The sequence below is a fragment of the Hipposideros armiger genome, unplaced genomic scaffold (assembly GCF_001890085.2).
Source record: "Hipposideros armiger isolate ML-2016 unplaced genomic scaffold, ASM189008v1 scaffold_906, whole genome shotgun sequence".
In the NCBI taxonomy this organism is placed as follows: domain Eukaryota; kingdom Metazoa; phylum Chordata; class Mammalia; order Chiroptera; family Hipposideridae; genus Hipposideros; species Hipposideros armiger.
The window spans coordinates 68,446-95,520 of record NW_017732256.1 but is presented as its reverse complement, the minus strand read 5'-3'; the positions used below and the strand labels follow the sequence as shown (position 1 = coordinate 95,520).

Genomic DNA, 27,075 nt, shown 5'->3' with positions numbered 1-27,075 from the left:
TCAGAGTTATTGGCCAAGATCTGCTTGACCACCCTGAGCTCAAGCCACCGAAACGTCACTAATCCCACTTCAGGCATAAGAATGTGGGCTTATAGGGAGGGCAGTGGATGGGGGGAGGGGGGTTGTTACTTTGTGAGGGGTGAAAAGGATAACTATTGCATTGTTCTGTACACCTGAAACTAATAATAAAAAAAAATAGAAAAAAAAAAGAACAAGAATGTGGGCTTGGGAAGGAAGCACCTTGCTTACAGGGAGCACTCTCCCTGGATATACCATTCTCTAGCCTCTCTCATGTTCTCTCTTCACCCTAATAAATATCCCAGTGCAGCTTACCTGCCTTAAGAATCTGTACAAAATGCGAATTATCCAGGATCTCTCTTTTGAAAACAAAGAAAAACTTCCCGGCGTTAACATGGAGCAAAAAAGAAAAAACAGAAAACAACAACAAAAAATCCAGCCTATTCGATCCACCCTCCTGGCGGTTGCCACCTTGCAGTTTATGACACACAGATAGAGGGAGGTCTGACGACGTGAACGAGACAGCCTGAGAGCGAGTCCATTCCCGTGGAAACCACGCGACCCTCCGTGCCGGCGGCTCTTCCTACTTTGCTGCGCGATTTCTTTTGTGTGACTTTGAGAGGGGTTTGTGAATGATTCTAAATGTGTGCCTCGCTGAGGCAAGCCGCCCAGGGAGGGAGTAACCCAGCTGAGCGGGGGCAGAGAAAGCCAACGCGGACTTCGCAATGCTGGAACTGGCTTGACCCTTACATGCAGTTTTTGAAGTCAGCAAAACAGAAATCAAATTACTATCATATTATGCTGGTGGAAGCTCAAGGAGAAGGGACTCTACACAAGCTTAGTTATTATGAGAGATGCGGCGAGTGTCAGAACAGCAGTGTGTCTGATGTAAGGACCCTGAAGACAAATGTAAGTTCTCATATACTCATACTATATTTTATTGCTGTGTAATTTTCTTTCTGGCCTGAAATCAGGCTTGGCCAAAATGTCATCATTTCACAATGAATTTCTAGTGTGGAAAGTTGTTAATCTTTGCTTAAGACTTTTTTTTTCCCCCTTTTATTAACTAAGCAACATAATACAAGCTGAAATTCCAGACAGCAGCTGTGGCAGTTCAGCCTAAAACTGACTGAGAATTATAACCCAAAGTACATCCAATTACTATGGGATTAACACTGGATGTATTTTTAATTGACTTTCTTAATGTAGAAGGCATTCAGCCCTGCTGTTTTGGACTGCATGCTGTTTTAATACAGCTGTGGCTAACCTAGTGTGATCAGCATAACCAACAAAAGAGACAGAACTAAAGGAGATTCCTGGTAGTTACAAAACTTTTCTTTTTTTGGCCAGGATCACATTTTTCTCCCCAAATGCTCAAAACTTTGAAACCTCTATGCTAAAAGTTCATTCTGTCTTTTTGACCTTGCTTTGGAGCAAAAAAAAAAAAAATGAAACCAAATAGAAGACTGCTAAAATTGTGACGGAAGGAAATACAAAGAGCCATTGCAGTTCTTCAACTACTATTGTAATAATGGGAGGAATAAAAGCCAACCAAAGGAGCCCAGCAGGTACACCAGCTTCTGTGTGACGGAGTGTGGGGACAGAAAGATGGATGGTGAGCAGAGCCTATTAACTTGTTAGTTTTTCTACACTTCACCTGTTACAAGTTCTGACTTAGAAATGGATATTCTGTGTGAAGAAAACACTTCTTTGAGCTCAAGCACGAACTCCTTAATGCAACTAAATGATAACACAAGGCTCTACAATAACAACTTTAACTCTGGAGAAACTAACGCTTCGGATGCATTTAACTGGACAGTGGACTCTGAAAATCGAACCAACCTTTCCTGTGAGGGCTGCCTCTCACCACCATGCTTCTCCTTACTTCATCTCCAGGAAAAAAACTGGTCTGCTTTGTTGACAGCTGTAGTGATTATCCTAACCATTGCTGGAAACATACTCGTCATCATGGCAGTGTCCCTAGAGAAAAAGCTGCAGAACGCCACCAACTATTTCCTGATGTCACTTGCCATAGCCGATATGCTGCTGGGTTTCCTTGTCATGCCTGTGTCCATGTTAACCATCCTGTATGGTGAGTGGCATTAGTTTCCCAGCTATACCCACTGGTGATAAACAGCATGTGCATGTCATTAGCAGATGAGCGGGGGCTCAGGGGACAAAGTAAACACAAGGCTTTGCTAATAGACAAGGGTCTACCGTGTAACTCTAGTTACTTAAACTTTACTCTTAAAATGAGGTTTCACATATTAAAAAAAAAAACAGGCAACCTATTATCTGTGTTCACTGGAGAGTTTTGTGCTTTGAAACATGTAATTTTATGTAAAGATAGTTATATAGTGTTGTGCTTTAAAACATGCACATTTTATGTAGAAATGATTATAAATGTCCCAATACAGTCATAAAGCAATAATTTGTCTGTCATTCTGAATCCAGTTTATTTTCACTCCTTAATATTCACAAATATTACAGCCTTCAGGACAGAACTGTTTTATCTTTGTCACACAGTTTTCCGCACTTCTAATGGAGTGGTAAAACCTTCCCGATTACCTTGGAACATTTGTAGAGAGAACATTAATGGTCCAAGTGGGTTTAATGTTGAAATATGCTGAGTCCCCATTAGAATAAATGAATTACTCCAGTTTTAATTGTTCCCTGCCCAGAGAAGCTAATTTGGAAGTGGGCCTCTGAATTATACCCTCAGCTCTTTAAAAATTCATATGCATAAAATCCTCCAGACTGGTGTGGAGGAGGGTGGGAAACAAATGGGAAGAAATTCATCTTGCTTTCTTCTCAACAGAGTTTGAAAGCGTCAGTCCTCTCAGCAAGTCAGCAAACACTGCAGCGGCTTCAGCTGGGAGCAGAATGTGATATTCTTTCCAAATTATGAGTAATATGGCCAGATTTCTCCAGAGAGAGAGGAGAGAGAATATGAATATTGAGACTGCTGACACAGACACATCAGCAATCACCCAGAGCTAGAAACAGGTTACGAGCACTATCATTAAAAGGGGGGTTTTCTGGCCAAGACTTAGGGGCTAAAAAAAATCAGTCCTGCCCTGAGGAGTGGGAAGGAGGTAGGTGAGCAATGGAAAACAGGTGCCAGTTTACAGAGGGTCAATATTGCTCACTGCAAAACCAGCCCTTCCCCACACCCCCACACTTACCAACTCAAATGTCACACCCAGATGATTTCATTAAATTGGCCTGTCATTTCCCAGACATTCTGGAGAGGTCCTCGCTTCCTAAACCCCTACCCTGCTCAAAGGCAAACTCGAGGAGTGGGGGATGACTCTCACAAGGTCCGGTCTGGGAACCAAAACCGCGGAGGGAGGCTAGGGATGACCCCGAGCGGCAGGTGGCCGGGCAGGCATCTGCCAGCTGGGTTAGGAAGCTGAGACCTGCCCGGCCCCTCCGGCTCCGGGCACAAACGCGCCCCCTGGCGGCGGCTGGCCGCTTGCGTGCAGCCGGTTCCTGACCTGAGTGAGCCCTTCCCTGGGCTGGTCCTCCCAGACTCCGCAGGGTGAGGAAATGCCCCTTCCTTATCCCCACTGCGGAAACCCAGACTAAGGCCTGCGGCTGCCTCGTTCCAAAAAAAACGCTTCTAAAAGCCAACATCAGTTCCGACCAGGCAGATCATGGCTTCTCCCCCCCCAGGCACTGCTAAGGAAAAGGCTCTAGTTTTAGCACAGCTGTTTGCAAATAATGAGAGCGAAAGACACCAAATTAGGCTTGTACCCTGCAACCTTTCTACTTTCATAAATACCAGTGGTGGCATTTTGGTAGAATATATTTGCAAATGGAGAGTTTGTTCAACTTTATGGGTCTTGAATATTGTGAAGAAAAGGTGGTCTTTATAATTTAACTTCTCACATGCACACAGATCTAACACCATTGCTTATACTGCTATCAAAACTAGTTAAGGTTTATGTAACCATTTGATCCCCCTCAAAACAAAACCCAAAACAGGACACTATGCTTATGTCCATAAGGCATGTCCTATCTTCCTAATATAACAGGTGACCTCTTTCAGGGGTTCTCCCAGTGGAATCATGTGGAGAGCTTTAAAACACTCAGTGTGGAGGACCCACTTCCGCCCATCCTCCTGGCCATCAGGACTTCTGCAAAGCTCTCCAGCGGATTCTAATGTGCCACCAGGAAGTAAGAACCACTACCCTAAACAACAGTTGCCAAAGTGGGGTCCCAGCAGCATTAGCACTGCCTGGGAACTCTTTAGAAATGCAAATTTTCCTGCCTCCCTGCAGATTGACAGAATCAGAAACCCCAGAGGTGCGGTCCAGCAGCCCCGTTTTAAGAAGGTGCCAGGGAGATTCTGCTACTTGCTAAAGTATGAGAACTGCCTCCCTGAAACAACTCTCAAGAACACCATGTTTTTCCTCACTATTGTCTTCACTTTTCCCCCCTACATACCCCAAATTTGAGTTTAACCCCCAAAGCATTATTAGGTAATTATTTTTCATTTTTACAAGTAAAGACATATTCCCAATCTGGATTTTTAATCATTTATACATTCACACCAATAGCATTGAGAGACTACTAAATGCCATCACAGGGTAAGACTGAGCAGTTACAGGAATGACTAAGGGAGGGGGCCTAACCTCAGGGAAGCTACAATGTGTGAGAATTACGTGAAGAAGTAACAACAGTACACTGTGAGGTGCTTCAGTAGAGGAGCCCAAAATAAGTTATAACCTATGACCTAAGTAATTAAAAAAGCAAACAAACAAACAAAAAAACATGGGTTTTGTTAGGCAGAACAGAGTGAGAGAAACCCTAAAGAGAGCCTGAGTTAGGGCAACACACTGACATAATACCAGTCAAAAGAAAATTTTAAACCTGTGTTCATCAGCCAGTGAAATCTTATTGTACTTAACCATAGTTGCTATCAGGCTTTTTTGAAATATTGAAAAATATCTTATGTTGCCCTTTGCTACCACCTGCACCTTTCCCCAGGGTGCAAACCGTGGCATCAGGGCGTAATCCACATGCCAGAGGCAGCAAAAGGCCACGTACTGACACTCAGCTTCTGCATTGCAGGTTACCGGTGGCCTCTGCCCAGCAAGCTCTGCGCAGTCTGGATTTACCTGGATGTGCTCTTCTCCACGGCCTCCATCATGCACCTCTGCGCCATTTCGCTGGACCGCTATGTCGCCATCCAGAACCCCATCCATCACAGTCGCTTCAACTCCAGAACAAAGGCATTTCTGAAAATAATTGCTGTTTGGACCATTTCAGTAGGTAAGTGGGAACAATATTTCAGGGTCCCATTTGAGATGACAGTTCATGCCTTCCAAGGAGAGTTGCTCTGTTTTGTTGCACTGAAACCTGACATCCTGAATCTATTGTTTTGCTTGTTGCAAGATCTGTAACAACGTAGTAATTATCAGATTTGCTCTAGGAAAAAAAATCCATTTGTGTCACTGGCTGACAACATAAATTTGTAGTGCATTGCACAGGCGAGAATGCATACACCAACAGAGTCAAAATCAGGAATAACTGTGCTGTAGCCACTTCCAAAAACTTTTTCCCCATCTCACACTTTCAAATTCACTACACTGAATCTTGAGTTTTCCAGAAACCTGAGTGTTTATAATCACTGGACTTGTGGCCAGCATAAGAATACAGAGCCCTATACTGAAGAATGCAAAACTTCTGGGGGCTAGAGAAGGTACCAGGCACTGTAACTCAGAGGGAGAAGGCGAGGACAGAGGAAGGTGGCAGGAGTTGCTTATGGAGCAGGGCACTGTAGCCTGCCCAGTGCTCTGTAACCCTTGCTCCTTTTATGACACCACACACGAGAGGATTTCAACACGCTTTGCTTAAGTTGATTACACACATTCACCTGTAGCCAGTATTGATCTTCTGTCACACACCTAACAACCAGGAAAGCCCAGGTAATGGAAGCTAAAGGGGCAGCTTCCAGGCAGTTAAGTCAATTGCATTTGTCACCTCAGAAGGTTTAGTCTATAACCAAAAATTCCCTGGGATTTGTTTTGAAGTTGAAAAGCTTTGCAGGCAGAAACGCTGCACCTGCTTATGGCCACGTGGGTGTCGGTATCTACTACCCTGAGAGACTACAAGATTTGATGGCAGGCTTGACATCAAGAGAGCCTACCCACAGCTTTGTAATAAAAATGCAAATTAATAATAGCAAATACAATATAATATCTTAGGTTTCAGTTCCCATTGTTTGCCTTGCTGCTTAAGATGTAATCTGCAGAATAGGTAGCTCCATTCTATAGGTGAGGAAATTGGGGTTCAGAAAGAGAAATGGCCTGTGCAAGACCCACCTTAGCACAGCAAAGATTTTGTTTGATTGTGATGGGAACACTCACAAATTATATTTGTATGATTTTCAGCATTTTGAAAAGTCTTATCTATTTTCCATTTTCAACTTCACGTTACTGTCTGCCAGAGACAAAAGATCTTGTGCTTATCTGATGGGTGACGGAAGCAGAGAGAGAATCTGTGGCTTGCTGGGTCGCCTCCAACTAGCAGGGCTAGTACTCTAAGCGTCCAGTGCTAAGCCCTGCACTTACATCTGAATGCACCTCCTTCCTTAGGAAATAGTTTTTGCTCCCCAAAATGCTTGTGGTATCTGAGCCTGTGCAGTCTTGGACTCATTCTACTGGGAGCAAAAGAATAAAGGAATAGTGATTCTCAATCCTGGCTGTGCATAAGAACCCCTGGGGAGCGTAATAGGTCCACAGTAGGGCCGGGTGATCCTAAGGTACAGCTAGGGTTGAGGACCACTGAGATAGACTGGCAAAGAGGGAGCTATAATTGGTTTTAGAATTCCCACTTGATTCTTTTTATAGATTCCAGTTCTCTGAAATAATTCTCCATGTTTTTATCTACTATATATGTATAATTAGTGAAAGGCATCTGGATATGTGAGTTACCTGGGGATTGCAATTTCCTGGGGTCTTTTTTCTCTTGGTTCTGTCCGTTAGTATGCCTGGTCTTTTTTTTTTTTTTTCAATTGAATACTGAACACTATGTAAAAAAAATTGTGGGTACTGTGTTGGTGTTCTTTTTCTTCAGAGAAGAATCCGTTGGCTTTAGCAGGCAGTTACAATAGGTCCCCTTAATCCGGTCAGGGACTGAGTTTATTTTAGGCTGGATTTTGTAAATACTGATCTGTTTTTTAGTTTACCCTTATGCCCAGGATATATTCTCTTCACAACCTAAGATGGAAGCCTGGGGTGCTCTCCATGTTGAAGAACTCAGAACTACAATTTTTGTCCCCTCAGCACTGTAAGACTGCTGCTAACTCCTACTCAGCCTGTCTGTCTGTCTAAGAAATTGGTAAATGCCTTGAAGAGAAAGGCAGCTCACACTATTACCCCACCTTTTTGCTCTCCCCTTCACTCCAGAATTTTAATTCCTGAAATCCTGACTGCTGTGTTAGCACTAATCCCCTGAGACAAAGTCTGGGGCCGTGCATCTGCTTTATTTGATACTAATATTAACATAGTTCCTCCTCTTGGTTTGAATCTCTCTAGTGGGTCTTTCCTAACCTCTTCATTTTTTTATATCTCTATTCCTTTGTTTTTATGTATATTTTCACAATAACTTACAGATGGAGTTTTTTAAAGCAAAATCTGGCAGGCTTTGCCTTTTGATCATGAAATTCAACCTTTCTGCTTTGCTGTGACAATGGACATAATCTATTTTATTCCTCTCATCTTATTTTAGATTCACTGTATATTTTTCTTTGTAAGAGTTCATCTTTTTTCCTCCATTTCATGTGTGCCAACTTGTACAATGTCTTCTTCATTGCCTTCACCACATCCCAGTCAATTTGAATTTTTATTTGGCTTTTCCATTCCTTTCATGATTATAATCCTATCCCAAATAGTCATCATTACACTGATCTCTATTAATATATCTAAAATAAATAGTAATCCCACTAAGTTGTTTTATTTCATCCTTCACCATGAGTCCCAATTCATAGGTTTTAGATTTTTCCATAATTTGAAAATAATCTGGTGGTGCAACTGATCTTTTCAAAGCAAAAAAATGCAGAACTCATAAAGAAACATATAGACATAGCTGACTATATGAGAAATTGTAAGTTTCATATGGATAAAATCAATATAAGCAAAGTCAAAAGAAACATATTTCAGTTACATATTTTTCAGTAAAATATTTCAGAAAAATATTTCAGTATATGAGTAACAGACTGATGATTGATCTCCGTAACATACAAAGAACACCTACATTTTGATAAAAAATGAAAAGACAAACAATCCAATAGGGAAATAAAGAAAGTATATGAACTGGCAATTCACAGAAACTTAACTTGAAACAGACAATAAAGGTTATGAAAAAACATTCAGCCTCTTTAAGTCATGGAAATGTAATTTAAAATAATAACGCAATACCATTTTTTACCTATCTGATTGGCAAAATTAAAATGAGTGAAAACACCCAGTGCGGTTTGGGATTGGTGCCCTATGTCCTCTCATAACCTGTTTGTGTATGAGTTGCTTGTTTTTGGACAATCTGGCAAAAGTTATTAAAATTTGATCTACCAGTCCCACTTGAGAGAACCTGTTCTACAGAAAAATAAAAGCACATATAAGAGTCTTTAATAGAGCATTTTGGGGAATAGCAGAAAAGTGGAAAGGTTGAGTTATATTGGGTACATTGTTTTTATCTAAATTACAGACTATTTTATAGCTGTTAAAAATATTGCCTTGGAGTTATTTGATATTTAACTGGAAGAATGTACATGATGTTAAGTGCAAAAATTAAGTTTTGGGGTGATATGCATGGTCTGAGCCCATTCTGGTAAAATAACAATACTAATAATATATGGAGATAAATATGTATTAGCACTGAGAAACTGTTGAAAGACTTCACAGTTGTCAAGAAGGTGAAATCGGGAAGAATGGCAGGACTGTTTTCTTTCCCCTGACATACTTCTGTATAGTTTTGTCACACACGTGATGATGATGATGATGATAAAGTATATTGGATGATCAAGGATGAAACAGTTACATCTGCATGGTGGGAAAGAAGGCTTCATGGAGGAAGTGGCTGACCTTCAAAGTTGGCTAGGATACAACAAATGGCTACCTTGGTAACCACTTCATAGATTACTCCAGTTTCCTTGCACTAGTTATTTCTGAATTTTGCTCCTTTCTCACTGCTTACTGCTACTAGCTTGGTCACTTTACTTTTGCCAAGGCTTCCATCTAATTCTGAGGAAAAGGAATATAATTACAAATCAGTTGCATTTTCTATTTGTGAGCTTCTCTGAGTAAAGAGGTAATGACAGAAAAGACTGAAATATTAGATTAAGAATGATCCCAAGATTCTATGTGGATTTCACTTACCCTTCATCAACCCAGTTCCCATGAACAGAGGGAACCGTGACTTTACTACAATACATAAAGCAAGCATAATGCTTTCTCACAGTGATTGCCTTATTAATGCCGTATGAGAAAAGAACATAGAAGTTATTTGTTTCCCAACCGTCTTTAGCAAGTAAAGATATAGATCAGATAAAAAAAGAAAAAATTACTATTTTCATATTGTCATATTTTGACAGGCAAACAAAGACACCAATTTAAATTTTCTTGCACTTATTTCATTTCAGAAATATATTGTTTGGAGCTCATGGGGTAATTTTTAAGTATCATGGGTCTAAATAGAAAGATTTTTTTTTCCCCTCAAGGATAAGCATGACCACATATGTTCATATAATAGAAAAACAGGCAAACTGTGTCACATTTATCCAGGGCCTTTACCTTCCCACACTGTGACAACCGTGCATAAATCCTAAACTGAATGCTTAAGTCACTGGGTCCAACCTCTGGCCTTCAAGCGAGTCAAAACTCACCTTCTTACCTAGATAGGGCAGATATATAAAGAAGCTTTGGTGGACAGTGAAAATGATGTATCTCACTGTAGTTTTAGTTTGTAGCTTTTTATATAGGATTTTGAGTATCTTTTCATGTTTATGAGGAAATTTATATTTCGTTTTCTGTTGTTGTTGCTCAGAGATTTTGTTGTAGAACTTGACAGTTATAAGCAAAAAGCCTGGAGTTACTTGGTCCTGTCCCTTATAAGCTGTGTGACCTTGGGCAAGTTATTGTACTTAACCTCTCTGCACCTTGGGTTCCTGATGAATAACCAATGATAGTAATAGTACCTATTACATGAGGTTGTTTTAATGATTAATTGAATAAATATAGTGTTAGTGTCATAAGTGTCATAAGTTTACAACATTATTTGAACTCTTTTTCTGTAAAGCTCTTTGTTTTTTTTTCTAACATAAATTAGGGGGATTAGCTTTTTTCAGTGTTTTCACACCTTGTCTGTGTATTCCCAATGTGTTATTTGTCACTTGACATTGTTCATGGAGGTTTTTTCCACATAGATTTTTATTTTTATAAACACTTTATAAATAGCCTTTCTCCTATATGGCTTCTGAATTTTGAATCATTATTAAAACCACCTTTCCCACTGCAAAGTTAAAAAGGAATTCTTCCATATTTTCATCCATTACGTTTATGGTTTTGTTTCCTATGTTTAAGTCTTTAAACCAGTTAGAATTTAATCTGTGATTTAATTTTTTCTACAAACCTCTTTATACCAATATCATTTATTTCCCCATTTTGTTTGATATGCCACCTTTATCATATACTGAGTTCCCATATATACCTCGGCTTATTTTTTATTTTTTTCTGTTCTATTGATCAGTTGAGTCATTCACCTATAGCATACTTTCAATTGAGGATATATAATTATGGCTTTTATTATCTCTTAGATCTATCACTTAGTATTCCCTCATTGTTCTTTATTTTCACAATTTTTCTGACCATTTTCATTTGCTTCTTTATGTTTTAGAAACTCAGCTTCTATCAGCTTTTATCTAGTTCCAGGAAAAAAAAAATTGCCTTTTTTATTGGAATTTCATGTAACTTTCTAAACCAACTTTTTAAATCTTTTGGCTGGCATAGCTGTGTACTTTTTTTTAATCCTGTTTTTCCCTTCTTTTGGTATGTGCTTGTAAGCAGCCTCAAATTCAATATGGAATAAAGTGAATATACATCAACAAATAGAAGTACTGAAAATTTTAACACTTAGGGTTAAAAAAAATCACATGCGCATTTAGGTCCATGAGGAATGATAGTTAAATATATATGTCGAATTTTTCTATCCTACCGTATCGTCTGAAATAAAATTACTTCAAAAAATACAAAATAAATGAGCTGAATAAAGTGGACTCAGAGCCAGATGATGTTCAAATGGCCCTTCTGCTGAGGCACAGTCCCAGCTCCACTACCTGAAACAAAGTATACGAGGAGCCCACTTGGGACTCTCGCTTCTGAAACCCCACAGGTTTATGCCCACCTCCCTTACAGCCAGGAGTCAGCCTAAGGTGTGGGTTTCAGAGACTCATCAAGCAACCAGGACAGGCAGGAACTGGGCTGCTACCCGTTCTCTGTCCCACTGCTTGGAGATCATACATACCAGGATACAGAAGGAATTTTGTGAAGACAGTCCAACTCAACATCCCCTCAGTTTGTCTGTCTTCGCATTTTCTGTCCTGAGTGAAAGGAAATTTCCTCCCCTCTCTTCTCTTTTTTTTTTTTTTTTTCAAAATATTTGGGTTAACTATTTAGTCCATTTAAGGTATCTTTCATAATGAAAGTGGCAGGTGAGCAGGCCGTTGTCCAGGAGCGGGGATACTCACAGCCACATGGAGAGAGGCTTCTGTCCTTCTCGAGAGTATTGCAGCACCAGAGAGCNTTTGTGAAGACAGTCCAACTCAACATCCCCTCAGTTTGTCTGTCTTCGCATTTTCTGTCCTGAGTGAAAGGAAATTTCCTCCCCTCTTTTTTTTTTTTTTTTTTTTTTGCCCCTGCCACACTGTGTTGTCATACCCAGAGGTCCAGGAGGGAGCTCTGGCAGCATCCCACCTGCAGGTGAGCAGGCCGTTGTCCAGGAGCGGGGATACTCACAGCCACATGGAGAGAGGCTTCTGTCCTTCTCGAGAGTATTGCAGCACCAGAGAGCTGCCAAGTGACCAGCCATGCTGTCACTGCCCTGAAACAAAGGCTCTGCCGGGCCGCTATTCACTCCGCCCACCGCCTTCTCGTGTCCTTTGAGTGAGGCAACCCTTTTCCTTTCTGCTCACACATGCAGGAGAATTTAGGGAAATCCCCCCTGCCTGACCAGCTCTTCTCATATTTAGGAACATAACGTCACAGAAAGGCTATACTCTTGGAGGATGTGTCCTTATTGTCCTTCAGGATGCTCGCCTGTGGATAAGAGGCTGTGTAATGGCCCAGGCAGCTCAGAGCCTGCCAGAGTGACAGCTGACTTCTCTCTGCATGGCAGACTCTAGCCATAGCTATGGGACACCATGCTCAATATAACAGCAGTTAGGAGCACACACTCTCCATGGCCACTGGAAACTGGTGAGAAAAATGAAGAAATGACCCAGTGATGAAGAAGAAATGCTCTATCCTTTGTCAGTCTGTTGATTTGGCCTGCCTCATGGACTATGAGTTGCTTTGCTCTTTGGTTCATCATTCTTTTAACCAGGAGGAGGAAGCAGAGGAAGAACAGGACTTGGACACTTGTTGCTTCCGGCCATTTAAAGCAGAGGACTAGCATCCATAGACTTCCCTCTCCTGCCCACCCTCTGCCGTTGGGCTGTGTCAGGAACGTGCAGGCTGTGGAAGCTTCCCTTTTCTCCAAATCGATCCCTCCATTCCAGACCAGAAGGTAGGAAATTTCACTAAGTCAGGAGCTGTGGCAGACCATCTGATCAATTGGTTATTGCCAGCACCCTTCATGTCTTTGTACCTGCTCCTTCCTTGGCCTAACAAAAGCCCAACCCCGGATCATTCTGATAGTGGGCATTTACTGCTGTTGCACTCATGTAACCAAGAGCTGCTGGAGAAAGTCACACACTGTGTGTGAACTGGACGGCACCGCATTACTGGCTTCCAGCCTCGCCTGGACTGTCCTCGTTGCTATCAATCCTTTGGTTTGTCACTAGTGAATTTTTTTCAAATCTTTTTCCTATGTGAGTCCCCTTTTCAATCTCAGATTGCCATTCTCTAAGCAGATGACCTTATCCCCTTCTCTAACAAAAGAGCATCACGCACAATCCCCCTTCTTTTTCTACTTCTACTTTCCATTTTCAATGTCCAATTTCCAAATGGGATTCCACGTATACTCATGTTCTTCTTTGCTTTGTCTCTACTCCCAACCTTTTCCAAGTCTTCTTTGACTCCTCCCCACCCATCTCTTTTCAGTGTATGTTAATTCCCCCTAAAGATTCTAAGCTTGTTTCCTCCATTTTATCGCCTCTCATTCAGGCCTCAAAGCACCATCTGGCTCTGACCTCCTTTTGTTTTACTGTTCTTCTCAAGGTCACCAAAACCTTCCTGATTTCCAATCAAATCCAAAAGACTTAATTTCTATTTTAACAATAGACTCAGGTAATACATGAATACATTCTCCATGTGAGAGAGTCAACAGCTCATATAATAGAGAATACAAAATGAAGTTGCCCTTCATCCCTCCCTCCTTCTCCAGACCAGCACCCCCATCACTGTGCTGACCTTGAACCTCACTGTTACTGGTCATCGGAGAGCATAAGCAGGAGAGGAAGGGGTATTGCCAAGCAAAGCTCCCTCAGATTTCGTCCCCTTGAGAATGCCCCTCAGCCCTCTTCTGCTTGTATATCCTGTGACTCTGTATTTGCATTTCAAGCTGTTCCCTCCAAACCCTACTGACCTTTGCTGAAGTTTCTTTCTTGTATTTGTTTTGGCCCCTTTGTCAAGTTCTGTTTCTCTCTAAACCAGGTCCCATCTGTTGCCTGTCTTCCAAAGATCCCTCCATCATTTGTGATGTACTACTGAGATGAGACCCTTTTTCTTTTCATAGATTGTTATAATTTATTCTGACCAATGTGTTTTACCTTTTTTTAATCATTAAATAGAATTTTAGGAGTAAGGTAGTACAGGCATATGTGCTTGTATATTATCTTGATACACCAAAAAGAAAAACTGTCACCTTCCTTGGCTCCTTGCCTCCCTCTCCAATCTTTCTCTGTTGATTTGCAGACTCCTTTTCCTTAAAATCACAGTATTTTATTCTTTAAATGGTAGTATTCATTAGCGATCCACTCTCCACCTTCTCAATTTTTATTCTCCCTGCTTTGGCTAAGTTAGTTCCATTTCCATGGGTTCAGCTATTAGAAGAACACTGGTGAGCTGACCAATCTATATTCTGGCCCACTGTGTTCCCCCCACAACGCTTCAGACGCCTACATCCTACTATCTGATGAACACTTCTCACCAGAAGTCCCACAGGAAACTCCATCTTATCAGGTCAGAAGCTGTACTCATTATCTGTCATTTCTCCTCCTGAAATCTCTAGTTTAGAATGTGGCATTAATACCTACTCAGTCACTAGACACCCAGGGTTGATTCCTCCCTTTCCTCACCTCCACATCCAAGCACTTGACTAGTCCTTTGGTTTTTACTTGCTAGCTATTTCATACACCACTCTCCCCTTTCCATCCAACCCTCACCATCTCTCTCCTGTGCTACTGTAAACATTTTCCTGTCTACAGGCTTTTTGCTGTCATTCTCCACATTGTCACTGAAGTCAACCATATCACACATAGGTTTAACTAAGTTACTGTCCTGTTGGAAACCCTTGGATGACTTGGCTGCCAGTAGATTACAGGTCCTTAAATGAGAGACAAGGCCCCTCTAAATATGGTCCCTGCCCACACCTCTATTTCATCTCCTACCATACTTTGCCTCACATTTTATTCTTCAGCTACAATAAGTTGCCCTAATTCTTGTCATTTCACCTTTGTTTTTGCATCTTCTGCTTCAAATGTATTCCCATCTTCTTGCCTGGCTAATTTCTACTTTTTTAAATGATTTAAAAAATTTTTTCAATTATAGTTGGCATACAATATTGTACTAATTTCAGGTGTACAACATAGTGATCAGACATTTATATAACTTATGAGTGATCACTCTGATAAATCTAGTACCCATCTGACACCATACACAGTTATTACAATATTATTTCTTATGCTATACTTTACATCTCTGTGACTATTTTGTAATTTACTTACAGTTTGTACTTCTTAATCCCTCTCCCTTTTTAACCCACCCCTCAAACCCCCTCCAATCTGGCAACTATCGAAATGTTCTCTGTATCTATGAGTTTAATTTTGTTTTGTTTTGTTCTTTAGATTCCACATATAAGTGAAATCATTTGGCATTTGTCTTCTCTGTTTGACTCACTTCACTCAGCACAATATCCTTTAGGTCCATCCATGCTGTTGCAAATGGCAAGATTTCATTCTTTTTTTATGGCTGAGTAACATTCCACTGTATATATGTACCACCTCTGCTTTATCCATTCATCCATTCTGGGACACCTAGGTTTCCTTATATCTTGTCCACTGTAAATAATACTGCAATAAACATATGGATGCACACATCCCCTCAAAGTAACTTTTTGGGTTCTTTGGATAAATATCCAGATGTGGGATTAGTAGGTCCTTCTTTGTCTCTTGTTTTAAAGTCTATTTTGTCTGGTGTAAGTATTGCTACCCCAGCACTTTTTTTTTTCATTTCCATTTTCATGAAATATCTTTTTCCATCCCTTTACTTTCAGTCTGTATGTATCTTTTGATCTAAAGTGAGTCTCTTGTAGGCAGCATATGTAAGGGTCTTGTTTTCTTATCTATTCAGCCACCCTATGTTTTTTGATTGGAGTATTTAATCCATTTACACTTAAAGTAATTGTTGATAGATATGTAGCTATTGCTACTTTATTATTCATAATTTTATTTATTTATTTTTTTTGTCTTAAAGAAGTCCCTCTAACATTCCTTGGAATACTGGTTTGGTGGTGATGAACTCCTTTAGCTTTTTCTTGTCTGGGAAGCTCTTTATCATTTAGAATCAAAGGACAGATAATTTCTACTTTTCTTTTGGCATCACCTCCTCCAGGAAGCCTTCTCCACTTCGCCCTTCTCTCCAAGGATTAGGTACTTGCCCTCTTTGGGCTCCTCCATAACCTTTCCATATATTACCTTTTCACATATCAAATTCCAATAAACTGACTTATTTAATACATAGGGAATATATACCCAGTTTCCTGAATCCATTCACCTACAAGAGACATTCCTTCCTGGTAGGGCAATCCTCTCAGAAGGCCATAGAAATAGCAACATGAAACTAGTGTGGCTCCACAGTGGGCCAAGGGCAGTACAAACATGTGACGGACACGGTGAGGATTGAATGAAGGTACAAGCAATTTAGCAGAGGATTTGATGCATACATTTTCACACTGTTCTTAACATAAATTAAAATACAGTATACAGCAAGAAGCTTACAGTCTAGTGGAGAGGGACTAGCTATAACAGAAAACAGTATTTGCCATTATAATAAAAATGCAAAGAAATCAGCAGAGTTGGGGATGAGGGAAGGTTGTATGAAGAGAGAGATGTTTGAGTTGAACCTTGAAAGATGAACAGAAGTTGGGAAAATAGAGAATAGGAGAGAATTTTCCAAGAAGAGAGAATAATGTGGGAGAAAAACAGTATGATATAGCTTGATAAACAAAAGATTTATCAACTTCTTTAAAGGACATTTTTATAACCACAACACTGATGAATTGCCCTATTCTACTCTAACGAATATTGTCTCTAAATAAGCAAGACCAGTTGTCTAGAATAAGAGCATCTTTCCCTGGACAGTCCTGAAATAAAGCCGAAGATTTCTTAGCTCTCGGACTCTTTTTCAATATTTCATCTCAGTCATCAAAATAATCTATTATACATAACATTACAGTTCTAAGATTAGTACTCACATTAATCATGTTATAGATGCTGCTGGCTTTGAGAGAGGCACCTTGGAATCTTGGATGAACAGAGTTATGTTTTTAGCAGAAACATTTCCAAACCTTTCTTCTAGACGGTCACTTCCATAAAGATTCCTGCAGATAAACAGTTTCATCCATTTTATTATAATCCTTCTTGGTTTTAACTCCAGAAGGTGGTATTTCCTGACCTTCCCCTGAATTCTGGGCTCTTGTTTGGTTGAGGGTGACAGTGTTTTGTTTTACCCACAAGGAGCCAAAAAAAAACATGAAATATACCAGCACTTTAAAATATCTTCCTAAATTTAGTTTCTAATCTGTCCTCATAGTTCTCATTTTTAAAATTAGGACTTGATTTCTGGTGTTAGGACTGTTGGAGTGTGAAGGTAGGTAGAACTTTCTTGCTCAATTCCTATTAGAATGCGTCCATAAGAACCTTATGTTAACAGTTGTTTATGCTTGCCCTTATCTAAGTTTTTAAAACATCTTTAAAAATATGAATTAATTTGTCTCCTACATTTTCCCACTTTTCATATTCCTATTCCTTTTTAACTCCCAAATGAACCATTGTAAAGGTGTACATAAGTGACCACATTTACAGGCTACACTCAAAGGGTTAAAACATGACTGAGTTAATTCCCACTGTTTATTTTATTCAAGGAAACCACCCAGTTTATACATTTGCTATCAGAACTTCAGAAACCACCCAACTGATATAGAAACCAAAGGCCTGTCCAATCAGGGGTGCTCTTTACTTCTCTAATGTAGTGGTTAACTCATCTGTTAGGTAAGGGCTGTTGCTTATTAAAATTTTGTTTCATGAAAGATATTCAAGCCTGTTTGGAAGAAAGTTGATCCCCATTTATTGTGTTTGGCCCACTGGTTATTGTATCTATTTCCATTTTAGTCACTGGCTCCTGAACCCCTGGTAAATGCCCATGATGTACTATAAACCGTATACCTGTGGTTTTTCTACTTAAAGGACAAGAATCGGCTCCTTTTATGTTTCCCAGCTACCCTAGCTCCCCAACACCTTCCTATACACATGCACCAGCATTCTATTTTGGCTCTAATCATTCTATTTGGGCATCATCATTCTTAGATGTATATTGAGCCATTATGTGCTAGATGCTCATGATGCAGACACCAACCTTCTATAATATCGTTCTATCTGTTTTAACAGACAGGCTCCCTAGATACATACTTGAAGGCAGTATCCCTGTCGCTTAGTTTGTCTTCTTTGGCCACCTATTGAAGAGTCTGACCCATATTGGAGAAAAAAGTGTGTATGTGTGTTTAACCATAGATGGGAGCTCAATTATGTTAGTTGATTGAGTGAATGAATAAAATGAATGGATGAGAAAAGAAAGGAGAGAGGAAGAAAAAGAGGGATAAGAAATAAAGGGAGGGAGAGGAACAGAGTTTTCTGAGAGGCCCTAGTAGTTTCCTCATGCCCTCCACCCCCACCCCATGGCAAGTCACCTTTAAAGTAATACACCTACCTGTGCCCACTTTTTTGCATATGGGACCTCACCTGGCAAAGTACAGCAAATGAAAGTTTGGATAAACATCTCTATAGTAGCTTTTCCAGTATTTTCACAGATCTAATGTCTGTTTCCATGGGAACATGTATGGCAAGGTTAGTCATACACAGAAGTTAAGAATGAAAGACATATACCATGAGAAATTCACGTTCTAACTTCAGGCCAATGCTAACAGTCACACTTCTGCCTTTTTCATAACTTAGTGCTTTCAACTCAGCAGGAGAGAACCTTATTAATTCAAGCAAGAAATATTTTCATTATATTAATGAGGTTTCATTTTTGACTGTTTACATTTCTCATAAAAGTGAAAGCAGTTACAGGAATGGTGTTAACAGGAAATGTTCCTCAGGGGATGGAGAACTTAGGTTCTGGCTGCGGCCTTCAGAGCCCCCGCCACCAGCCCTCCCCTCAGGGAACTGTCTTAGCCAACCCTGGCTCAGCTGCCTGCTTTGAGGTGTTTCCTTCATGTTTGGCTAAACCATTTGTAAGAGTGTTAAAGGCAAGTGAATGAAAGGCTCAGAGAATGAGACTGACCTGTGAAAGTGAAACATTTCTCTAATCACCCATAAGAGCAACCATGCTCAGATCAGTTTCTGAAACAATGTGAAACAGACGTAAAAATAATAACCCATAACTGAAGACCATTTCACCATTGGACGAGAACCTACAGTGTCTCTGTAAAGGATGACTCTCTGTAAGGAAACAGTGGAAGTGCATTAGAATTACTGGGAAATGTATATTCCTAGGGACCATTTCCAGATAATCTGGTTCAGTAGGAATTGGTGGGAAGCCCAGGAATTGGTATGCTCCAAGAAGCACTGCCTGAACTATCAGTTTAGAATTTGGATAGATTTTTAATGTATATTCTCAAGGATTGTATTGCATATATGCTTTTTTTAAATTTCAGATTTATACATTGCACGCACACTTATTTGCAAGGAATCATGTAAGCACCCCTCCACTGGAAGTGTACAGAGCTATCAAACCATACAATAGAGCATACCAGATTTGTCATCCCTGGAGGGCAGGGTGGTACCTTGTCTTATTTGTCTTTCAGTTCCTCACCACCACCACAGAAGGCACTCAATAAATGCTTTCAAAATTGACCATTAATGAGCTCGAACCAATTTCCTCAAGCAGGTGCAAAGGTCTTGATTCTTTATAATCTCTTCTAACATTATCTTTGATGTAAAATCTAAATTTAAGAGTAATTTTCATTCCAAATTTGTCAAGGTACTAACGTACCTTCTCACATCTCAAAGAGCCATATTTTAAAGATATCACTGCCCATCATTAACACATTACCAGATGTTAGAGGAAAAATTAAACATACTGCTACAGTAATTTTCCTGGACCCTTTTGAAATAGTTTAGAGAAATCATGTCTTATGGGAGATTTATCTAGAATTAAATTAGATTTTGATAATCCTTTCCAGCTTTCTATGATTCTGTTTTCTACTGTTAGGTCTCAATACCCCAAATTTTCAGCAAACCTCTGAACAAAGATGCTTTTGTTCTGGTAGCAAGGAATTCCATTTCTATGTGTCCATTTGACCTTCAAAATCAGGCTCAAAACAAGTTGGGTATCAAAATACAGAGAAGAGCACTGAAACCTCTTACTGACTTGACCAAAACGTGTGGTGTAACCTGCAACTCCTGTCTGTTTTGTCCACGTGGAGGGTTTCCTAACACTTTGTAATTATTTTGAAATAGGGCTGGGTCTTGGGTGAAGAAAGTAAATCATAGACCCTGTAGAAAAAGCAATGCTAAGTAGTCTATTTGCAGGATGATTTGCTTGTTTCTGTTTCTATAATGGTTAAATGCAGTAACCCAATCAGTGACTCAGCAGCCTGAAATAACACAACAATAGAATTAAACCAGAGAGGACCAATGGACCAGGAATCCTCTTTTAATCCAACCTCAGCTCCAAGAAAAATTTAGTAGATAGCAATCAAAAAGAAGGCAGGCATTTTTTTTATTGATTTCCTTTCTTGTTTTTGTTTTTTGTTTTAGGTCAAAATTGACCTGTTCAGTTTATGGGCTCTTCACAGATTTTTCACAAGGCTAGAAAAAGAAATCTGAATCAGGTTGTATTCATAGTTCTTTTGGAAGCTTTTTCCACATTAAGCTTCTTGCACGTACTAAAGTCCTATTACTGGTAAGTTGAAATAATTCTCACAATGTAAAATATCCTAAAAGTTGAGATGGAGGAAAAAAGGGATGATGGGTTTAGTTCATTTAGTATAAATTAACAGCATTTTGAATTATATCTTTGCTCTGGCAGGATGAACAGGAGGGTATTAAGACCCAGGCAACCTGGGCTGTCTGGCTTTTATCAGCATCTGAGCTGTGTATGTTAGTTTCCTCGCTTGTAAAATGAGGCATTTGGACTACCAAATTTCTAAGCTATTTGTCCACTGCATCATCCTATAGATATATGACTTGAACCCTGAAGCCTTGGTATGAAATGAGGATATTTAGTGAGCTCTTAAGAAAAACACAGTTGGAATTTAATTTATCTTTAAACCACTGCTTTAGTTCTACTGTCATTAATTTTAGCCCAATGTAGACATAAGTCTTCAGAATAAAGTTGAATTGATACAGCTCCAGGATAAAGGGAATCTACCTCAAATCTCCAAAGTTACTTTGTACAATAGGTAATTACTGATAGAGATTTTTTAAATTATTCAATTAAAAAAATTGAATAAAGCAACAGCATTAGAAATATTTTAATCCTAAAACTGTTTTTGTTTGTATGCTTTGTTCTCCACATACAATGTTATTTCAGCAAAGATAATATCATTCGTGCTATTGTATATTCTGATACTTCCATATAACCTTGTATTAGCATGAGGAGCTTGGAGTACCTAATTCCTAAACTAATTGTCAGTTTCCATTTTTCCATATGGGCTTTATAATTATGATTTTAATGGCTGCAAGTTATTCCCTTGTGTTGGTATAATGCAATAATCTATTAGTCATTCTCCCAATTCTGTTTCTAGTTTTAATTAATAAAGTAGCATATTCAAAACAGTAATTTGGAATTTGATATGATTTATTCTGTTCTATCCCTACAGTAGTCTATTTTTGTCCTTTTAGTTTCATTTGCCTATAACTATCTCAAAATATATTTACTTTGGTCCCAATGATATCTTCACTTTTTTCTGTTTAAAAATACTTTTAGTTGACCAATTTAGATGTTGCATTTTTTTTAATCACAAATAAATACATGTGTTTTAAAAATTTTTTATTGTGGTAAAACAACAAATTTTCCATTTTAACTATTTTTAAGTATACAACTCAGTGGTATTACATTTACAATCTTGTGCACTCATCACCACTCTCTATTTCTAAACTTATCACCCCAAACAGAAATTCTTACCATTAAGCAATTACTCTCCATTTCCTTGTACTCCAGCCCTTGGTAACCTCTAATCTACTCTGTCTATGAATTTGTCCATTCTAGATGTTTTATGTAAATGGAATTTTGTATTTTCTTTTGTGTCTGGTTCACTTCACTTAGCGTGTTTTCAAAGTTCATCTGTATTACAGCATGTGTCAAAACTGCTATAACTAAATAATAGTCCATTGTATGTATATTTTGTTTATTGATTTGTCTGTTGATTGACACATTGGTTGTTTCCATCTTTAATGAACATTGGCTTACAAGGATTTGTTCTAGTCCCGTTTTCAGTGCTTTTATTTACCTAGGAGTGGAATTGCTGGGTCAGATGGCAATTCTATGTTTAGCTTTTTTAGGAACTGCCAAACTGTTTTTCACAGGAACTGTACCACTTTACATTCCCATCAGCAATGTATGAGGGTTCCATTTCTCATCAGCAAAGCTTGTTTATTTTCTGTTTTTTATTACAGCCATCCTAGTAGGTGTGAAGTAGTATCTCACGGTGCATTTTATTTGCATTTCCCTAATGACTAAAGTAATTTCCTGTGCTTATTGGCCTTCATATATCTTCTTTGAAAAATGTCTATGCAAGTCCTTTGCCCATTATTTAATTGGGATTTGTTTTTGGTGATTGTTGTTGTCATCATTGCATTTAGGAGTTCTTTATATATTCTGGATATTAAAACTTTCAGCTATGAAAAAACTTTGCAAACATTTTCTCCCATTCTACAGTTTGTCGTTTTAATTTTCTTGATAATGTCCTTTGATGTACAAAAGTTTAATTTTGGTGAAATCCAATTTATCTGTTTTTTTGGTTTTTTTTTCTGTTGCTTGTGCTTTTTGGTATATCTACTTCAATCTCTTTTTATTCCTTTAATCTAGTTTTCTTTTTTACTTCCTTTGGATTCCTTAAAGTTACTTTATCACCACGACTTATATTATTGAACAATCTGGGAATAAAAAGTAAAGATCTGAAACAAGTTGTTTTCCTAAATTTCTTACTTGAAAATAATTAATAAATAGTGATTTTTTTCAATGTGGCAATGTTAATATAGCCATGAATAACTTTTTTTCATCTTTATAAATGGTAATATTTTAGTAGCTAGTGAATGTAGGTGTAGTTTAAAAAGCATTTTTGGATGATGTAAGGATGAAATAGACACTCTAGACTTCCTTGGGCAAGTGCTTGAAAATAATAAAAATGCTTTATAAAGGACAAGATGAAAATTCAGTTAAATAGAGGGAATTTAAGATATAACTGCCTATGAGTAGGGTCTCTCAAAGAACTAGGTATAATAATTATACATCTTTGAGGGTGCTAGTTCCCTCCTTTAGGGTTTTGCTTTTGGTCATATGATTGATTCCTCCAAATACATGAATAGTTTTTTGTTCTCGGCAATGTCTTCACCCTGAAAGGCCTGGTACAAATGTTAAATCTCAACTCCAAGCTGTCAAAGTTTTGCCTCCATTTCACCCTCAGATTGCATTTCCAGCCGCACAGCAGCCTTCAGTAATTTCATTCAGCTTGACTCTCTGACCCAGCTCTGGCAGCTTTGCACATACAAGAGTGCTAAACTTACAGATTATTCAAATGTTCTGTGCTTCCTGAAGTCTGACCTCTCTAGGGAAAAGACATCCCCATAGCTTGAGAGAGATGAAAAGAAACAGTGTGTGAAAACAGAAACAGAATTCCCATTGATAGTCTGTTAAATTCACAAATTTATGATCTAGGTTTCCTATTGCCTCAGGAGACCAGCTACTTAAGGACTGACCATCCCTTTGCAGCAGTGCTGGGACAATTGATGAACTATCCTTTTTATTCTTTCCTTTATAATCTGGGTATTTTGTACTTCAAACAGGACAAAAAATAAATTAAAATTTAGATTTTAGAAAAATCTTCAGTAACTTGTTCATAAGGTTTATCACCATTTAAAAAATTTTTTTTATTCTCCTGTTCTAACAAAATCTGTAATTCATTCAAATACTAGATGCAAAGATTGAAGGGTGGGTCTTAGATTTGACTTGACTTGGAAAGCTTACAAGTGAGCCTGCCACCGTTTCATAGATGCTGGCAGATGACATGAGCGTCTCAGATCAGAGATTCCCTGTAATAACAATAGCCAGAGTATTATCATTTTCTTGCACTGGTTGCCTGAGCCCTAATTCCAACAGGGTGATGCCACATGGCTCTGTAACAACTACACACACAGTGGACTGCATCACAGGAAAGGAATCTGAGTTCAACAAACCTGAATCCTTTATGATGAGTAGTAAGCAACCTGCCCTCTGCTCCCGATGGAGACACTGTGTCTATCATCCAAGGCTGTTCAATATTCAAATATCCTCGAAAAAATACTCTGGAGGAACAACAACTCTGAGTTCCCTGGAGAATGGTCTCCTCCCCATTTTATACTACACTGCACGCTCACATATGTGCAATGCTCTGTTATGATGTTGACATAAACTCATAAATGGTAAGTCATGGGACAAGACAGATTCCAATGAAAATGGTCCCTTCCCTGAGACTAATCATTTCTCAGGTGGTTGGGGTTAGATTTCATTTTCCAGGATGAAGGTCAGTTGGCTCCAGCTTGTAGATATGAAGTATGCATAAAGTATTTTAGATATGACAGATGCAATACATGCTAGATGCTTTATGCCGACTCTATGCCTGGCATAGAGGAAGCATTTTAAGAATAGCTGTGGTCATCGTTCTCAGTTCCAGGCCAGGGTCAGCTAGTTTTCATTTTCCTGTTCCTCTTTTTCTGTTTCTGAACTCGAACCTATACTACTTGGAAAGCTCTTCCCCAAACTATTGCCTTGTTTCCTTCAAGCCTTTACTCAAATGTTTATTTCTTAGTGAGACCTACCCTGCACCCCTCATAAGTTATCACATGCTCTCCCATCCACGGCCCATCCATTTTACCCTGCTTTTTCTCCCTAGCTTATTTTATTTATTACTTTCCATTGTGTAACATATTCACTTATGTTTTATCTTCAGCTTCCCCCACTGAAATGTAAGTTCCATGAAGATAGTGGTATGTAGTCTAGTTCACTGATGAATCTCCAGCCCCAAACACAATGCCTAGCCCATAGTCGGTGCTCAATAAATTGGTTAAATGAGAGAACGAAGACTCAAAGAGACTAAGTACTTAGTCAGGATTGCATAACTAACAAGGCAGGATTGGGATTCCAACGCAGGTCTTCTGACTTCAAGTCCATTACTAACAGCGTGCAACACTTCCTTTTCTCCACCTCTCGCTACCCTACGGTCTCAAGGCAGGTCTAGGCTAGCTCTGCCTAGGAGTTGAGAGACCTTAGGAATAGGAAGGAGGCAGAGAAGGGAGGAACTGTGAGACCAAGCTAAGGCTGAAGGATGGGTCAGCTTTTTAGGTAAGCAGGTCAGGAAGCATATCACCTGATCCAACCATGTCTGTTTGAGCCAGCCTCACACAGATGCATTTCTCTGAAGCCTATAAATGTGAATTGTCAGAAGTCTAATCTCTCCAAGTCAGGGCTGCCCATAATAATAAACACTTTATATAGAATTTTAATCTGTAAAGCAATTTAGAAAACTCTCACAAATAAATCCTCTTAGGATTCCCAGAATGTGGGCAAAATAAAGTTAGCAGAACTTCAAAATAATGAAGCATGTGAGAGAAAGACAGGAAAAATGCCACGTGAGATGGCTAGAGAGAGCCCAGAAAAGCTCACTTGGTTCTGAACATCCAAACATTACTGCTAATAACTTTTAGGAGCACTTCAACTCTGGTGTCTGTATGCCTTCCAATCAGTGAAAAATGCTGATCAGCATCCCACACATCAGGGGTGTGTGTGTGTGTGTGTGTGTGTGTGTGTGTGTGTGTGTGTGTGTACACTCTAAGAAAATGATCCCAAAATCTTTCTCCCTGGAATCAAATGGTCCTCAGCCACTTATAAAGTAGTCACTAGACATGCATATTGTTATTTAAAGTTTAAACAGACTAAAATAAAAATTAAATGCAGTTCCTCAGTCAACTACCATATTTTCAGTGTTCAATAGACACATATGGCTGGCAGCTACCACAGAGGACAGCACAAATATAGGACACTTCCATCACCAAAGAAAGTTCCATTGGACAGCACCACTCTAGGTGTGCCCCATGTGATAACAGGACTGGTTTCAGTCTGCATCTCAGGCTGGTGGAGCCAGAATTGTTTTGTATGGCAGTTGGTTGGCATTCCTGGTGCCAAAACTTAAGCCTAATATCTCTTCTACACTTCTTTTCTCTCAGTATATTTTGTGCCATTGCTTCATCTTGTGCTATCTTTTGAGACCATGAGGTGTTTTACTTTCTTTCATGTCGCACACTCACTGACCTCAAGTCCCCAACAGCTGAGCCTTTCCCTCCCTCCCCACTTGCAGCCCCATCTTCCTGTTATCTCACTCTTTGAGTGATCATAAAATTAATCTTCTATATCTAATTCAAGTTACAGATCATTATTAGCTATAAGTAGAAAAGGATGAGGAGGGATGACAAAATATGTTCTAATAGAAAATGGCCATATTTGGAGGTAGGAGAACGAGAGTTGGCCACTGACGGTTTACCCACAGGCCAGTCACCTAACTCCCAAAAAGTCTTCTGTGTTGTTTTGTAAAAGTATTCACATCTGTTGGAGATTTGGGGGGAATAGTTTAAGAGCATGAAATATACCTAGATAATCAATTTTAGATCGTTTTGGAAAATGTGGTTAAAAACAAATTATCCCAATCCAGAAAACCTTTCCACAAAGGTAGTAGAGAAAGAAAAGTTTTATTACTGAATTAGCACTGAATCAGAATGTGATACACATCACAGATCATCTGCTAAGAGATTGCAAAAACAGAAAGAAACCCCACTCTCTTGTATAACCAGACAGATAAAACTGTTGCCTAAATGGTCTCAAGATAAATAAGAACTAATGTTTATATCACGGGGCTTAACAGCACCATTTGTCACATAGCTCATCCGAGATTCACCTGGTAATTGGGGTGACTATCTGTGTTAGTTAATTGGATTTACACAAAGAAAAACTAAACTTCTCACATCTTTATCACAGGAGGTAATTTTGCAGTTGGAGGCACCGGCCAAAGTTAGGCTCCTGCCCTCTCAAAGAACCTGGGAAATGGGGGTGCTATCTACCTCCCTTGATGATTACATCTCAGAGT

The 27,075-nt window shown here is 39.2% G+C and overlaps 1 protein-coding gene across 2 annotated transcripts in view; it reads left to right on the top strand.

Moving 5' to 3' along the window:
• The first annotated feature begins 268 nt into the window (after positions 1-268).
• The window catches only part of HTR2A (5-hydroxytryptamine receptor 2A), a 74,848-nt gene continuing 48,041 nt past the window's right edge, over positions 269-27,075 (top strand). Inside the window, exons 1-3 of one of the 2 annotated variants that reach the window (XM_019630381.1) lie at positions 269-927; positions 1,369-2,110; positions 5,095-5,295. In XM_019630381.1, the coding sequence (XP_019485926.1) occupies positions 1,699-2,110; positions 5,095-5,295 (613 nt within the window). In that variant the 5' untranslated portion in view covers positions 269-927; positions 1,369-1,698. Of the gene's footprint in view, positions 2,111-5,094; positions 5,296-27,075 lie in introns of both variants that reach the window. The other variant, XM_019630380.1, reaches the window with a different exon arrangement.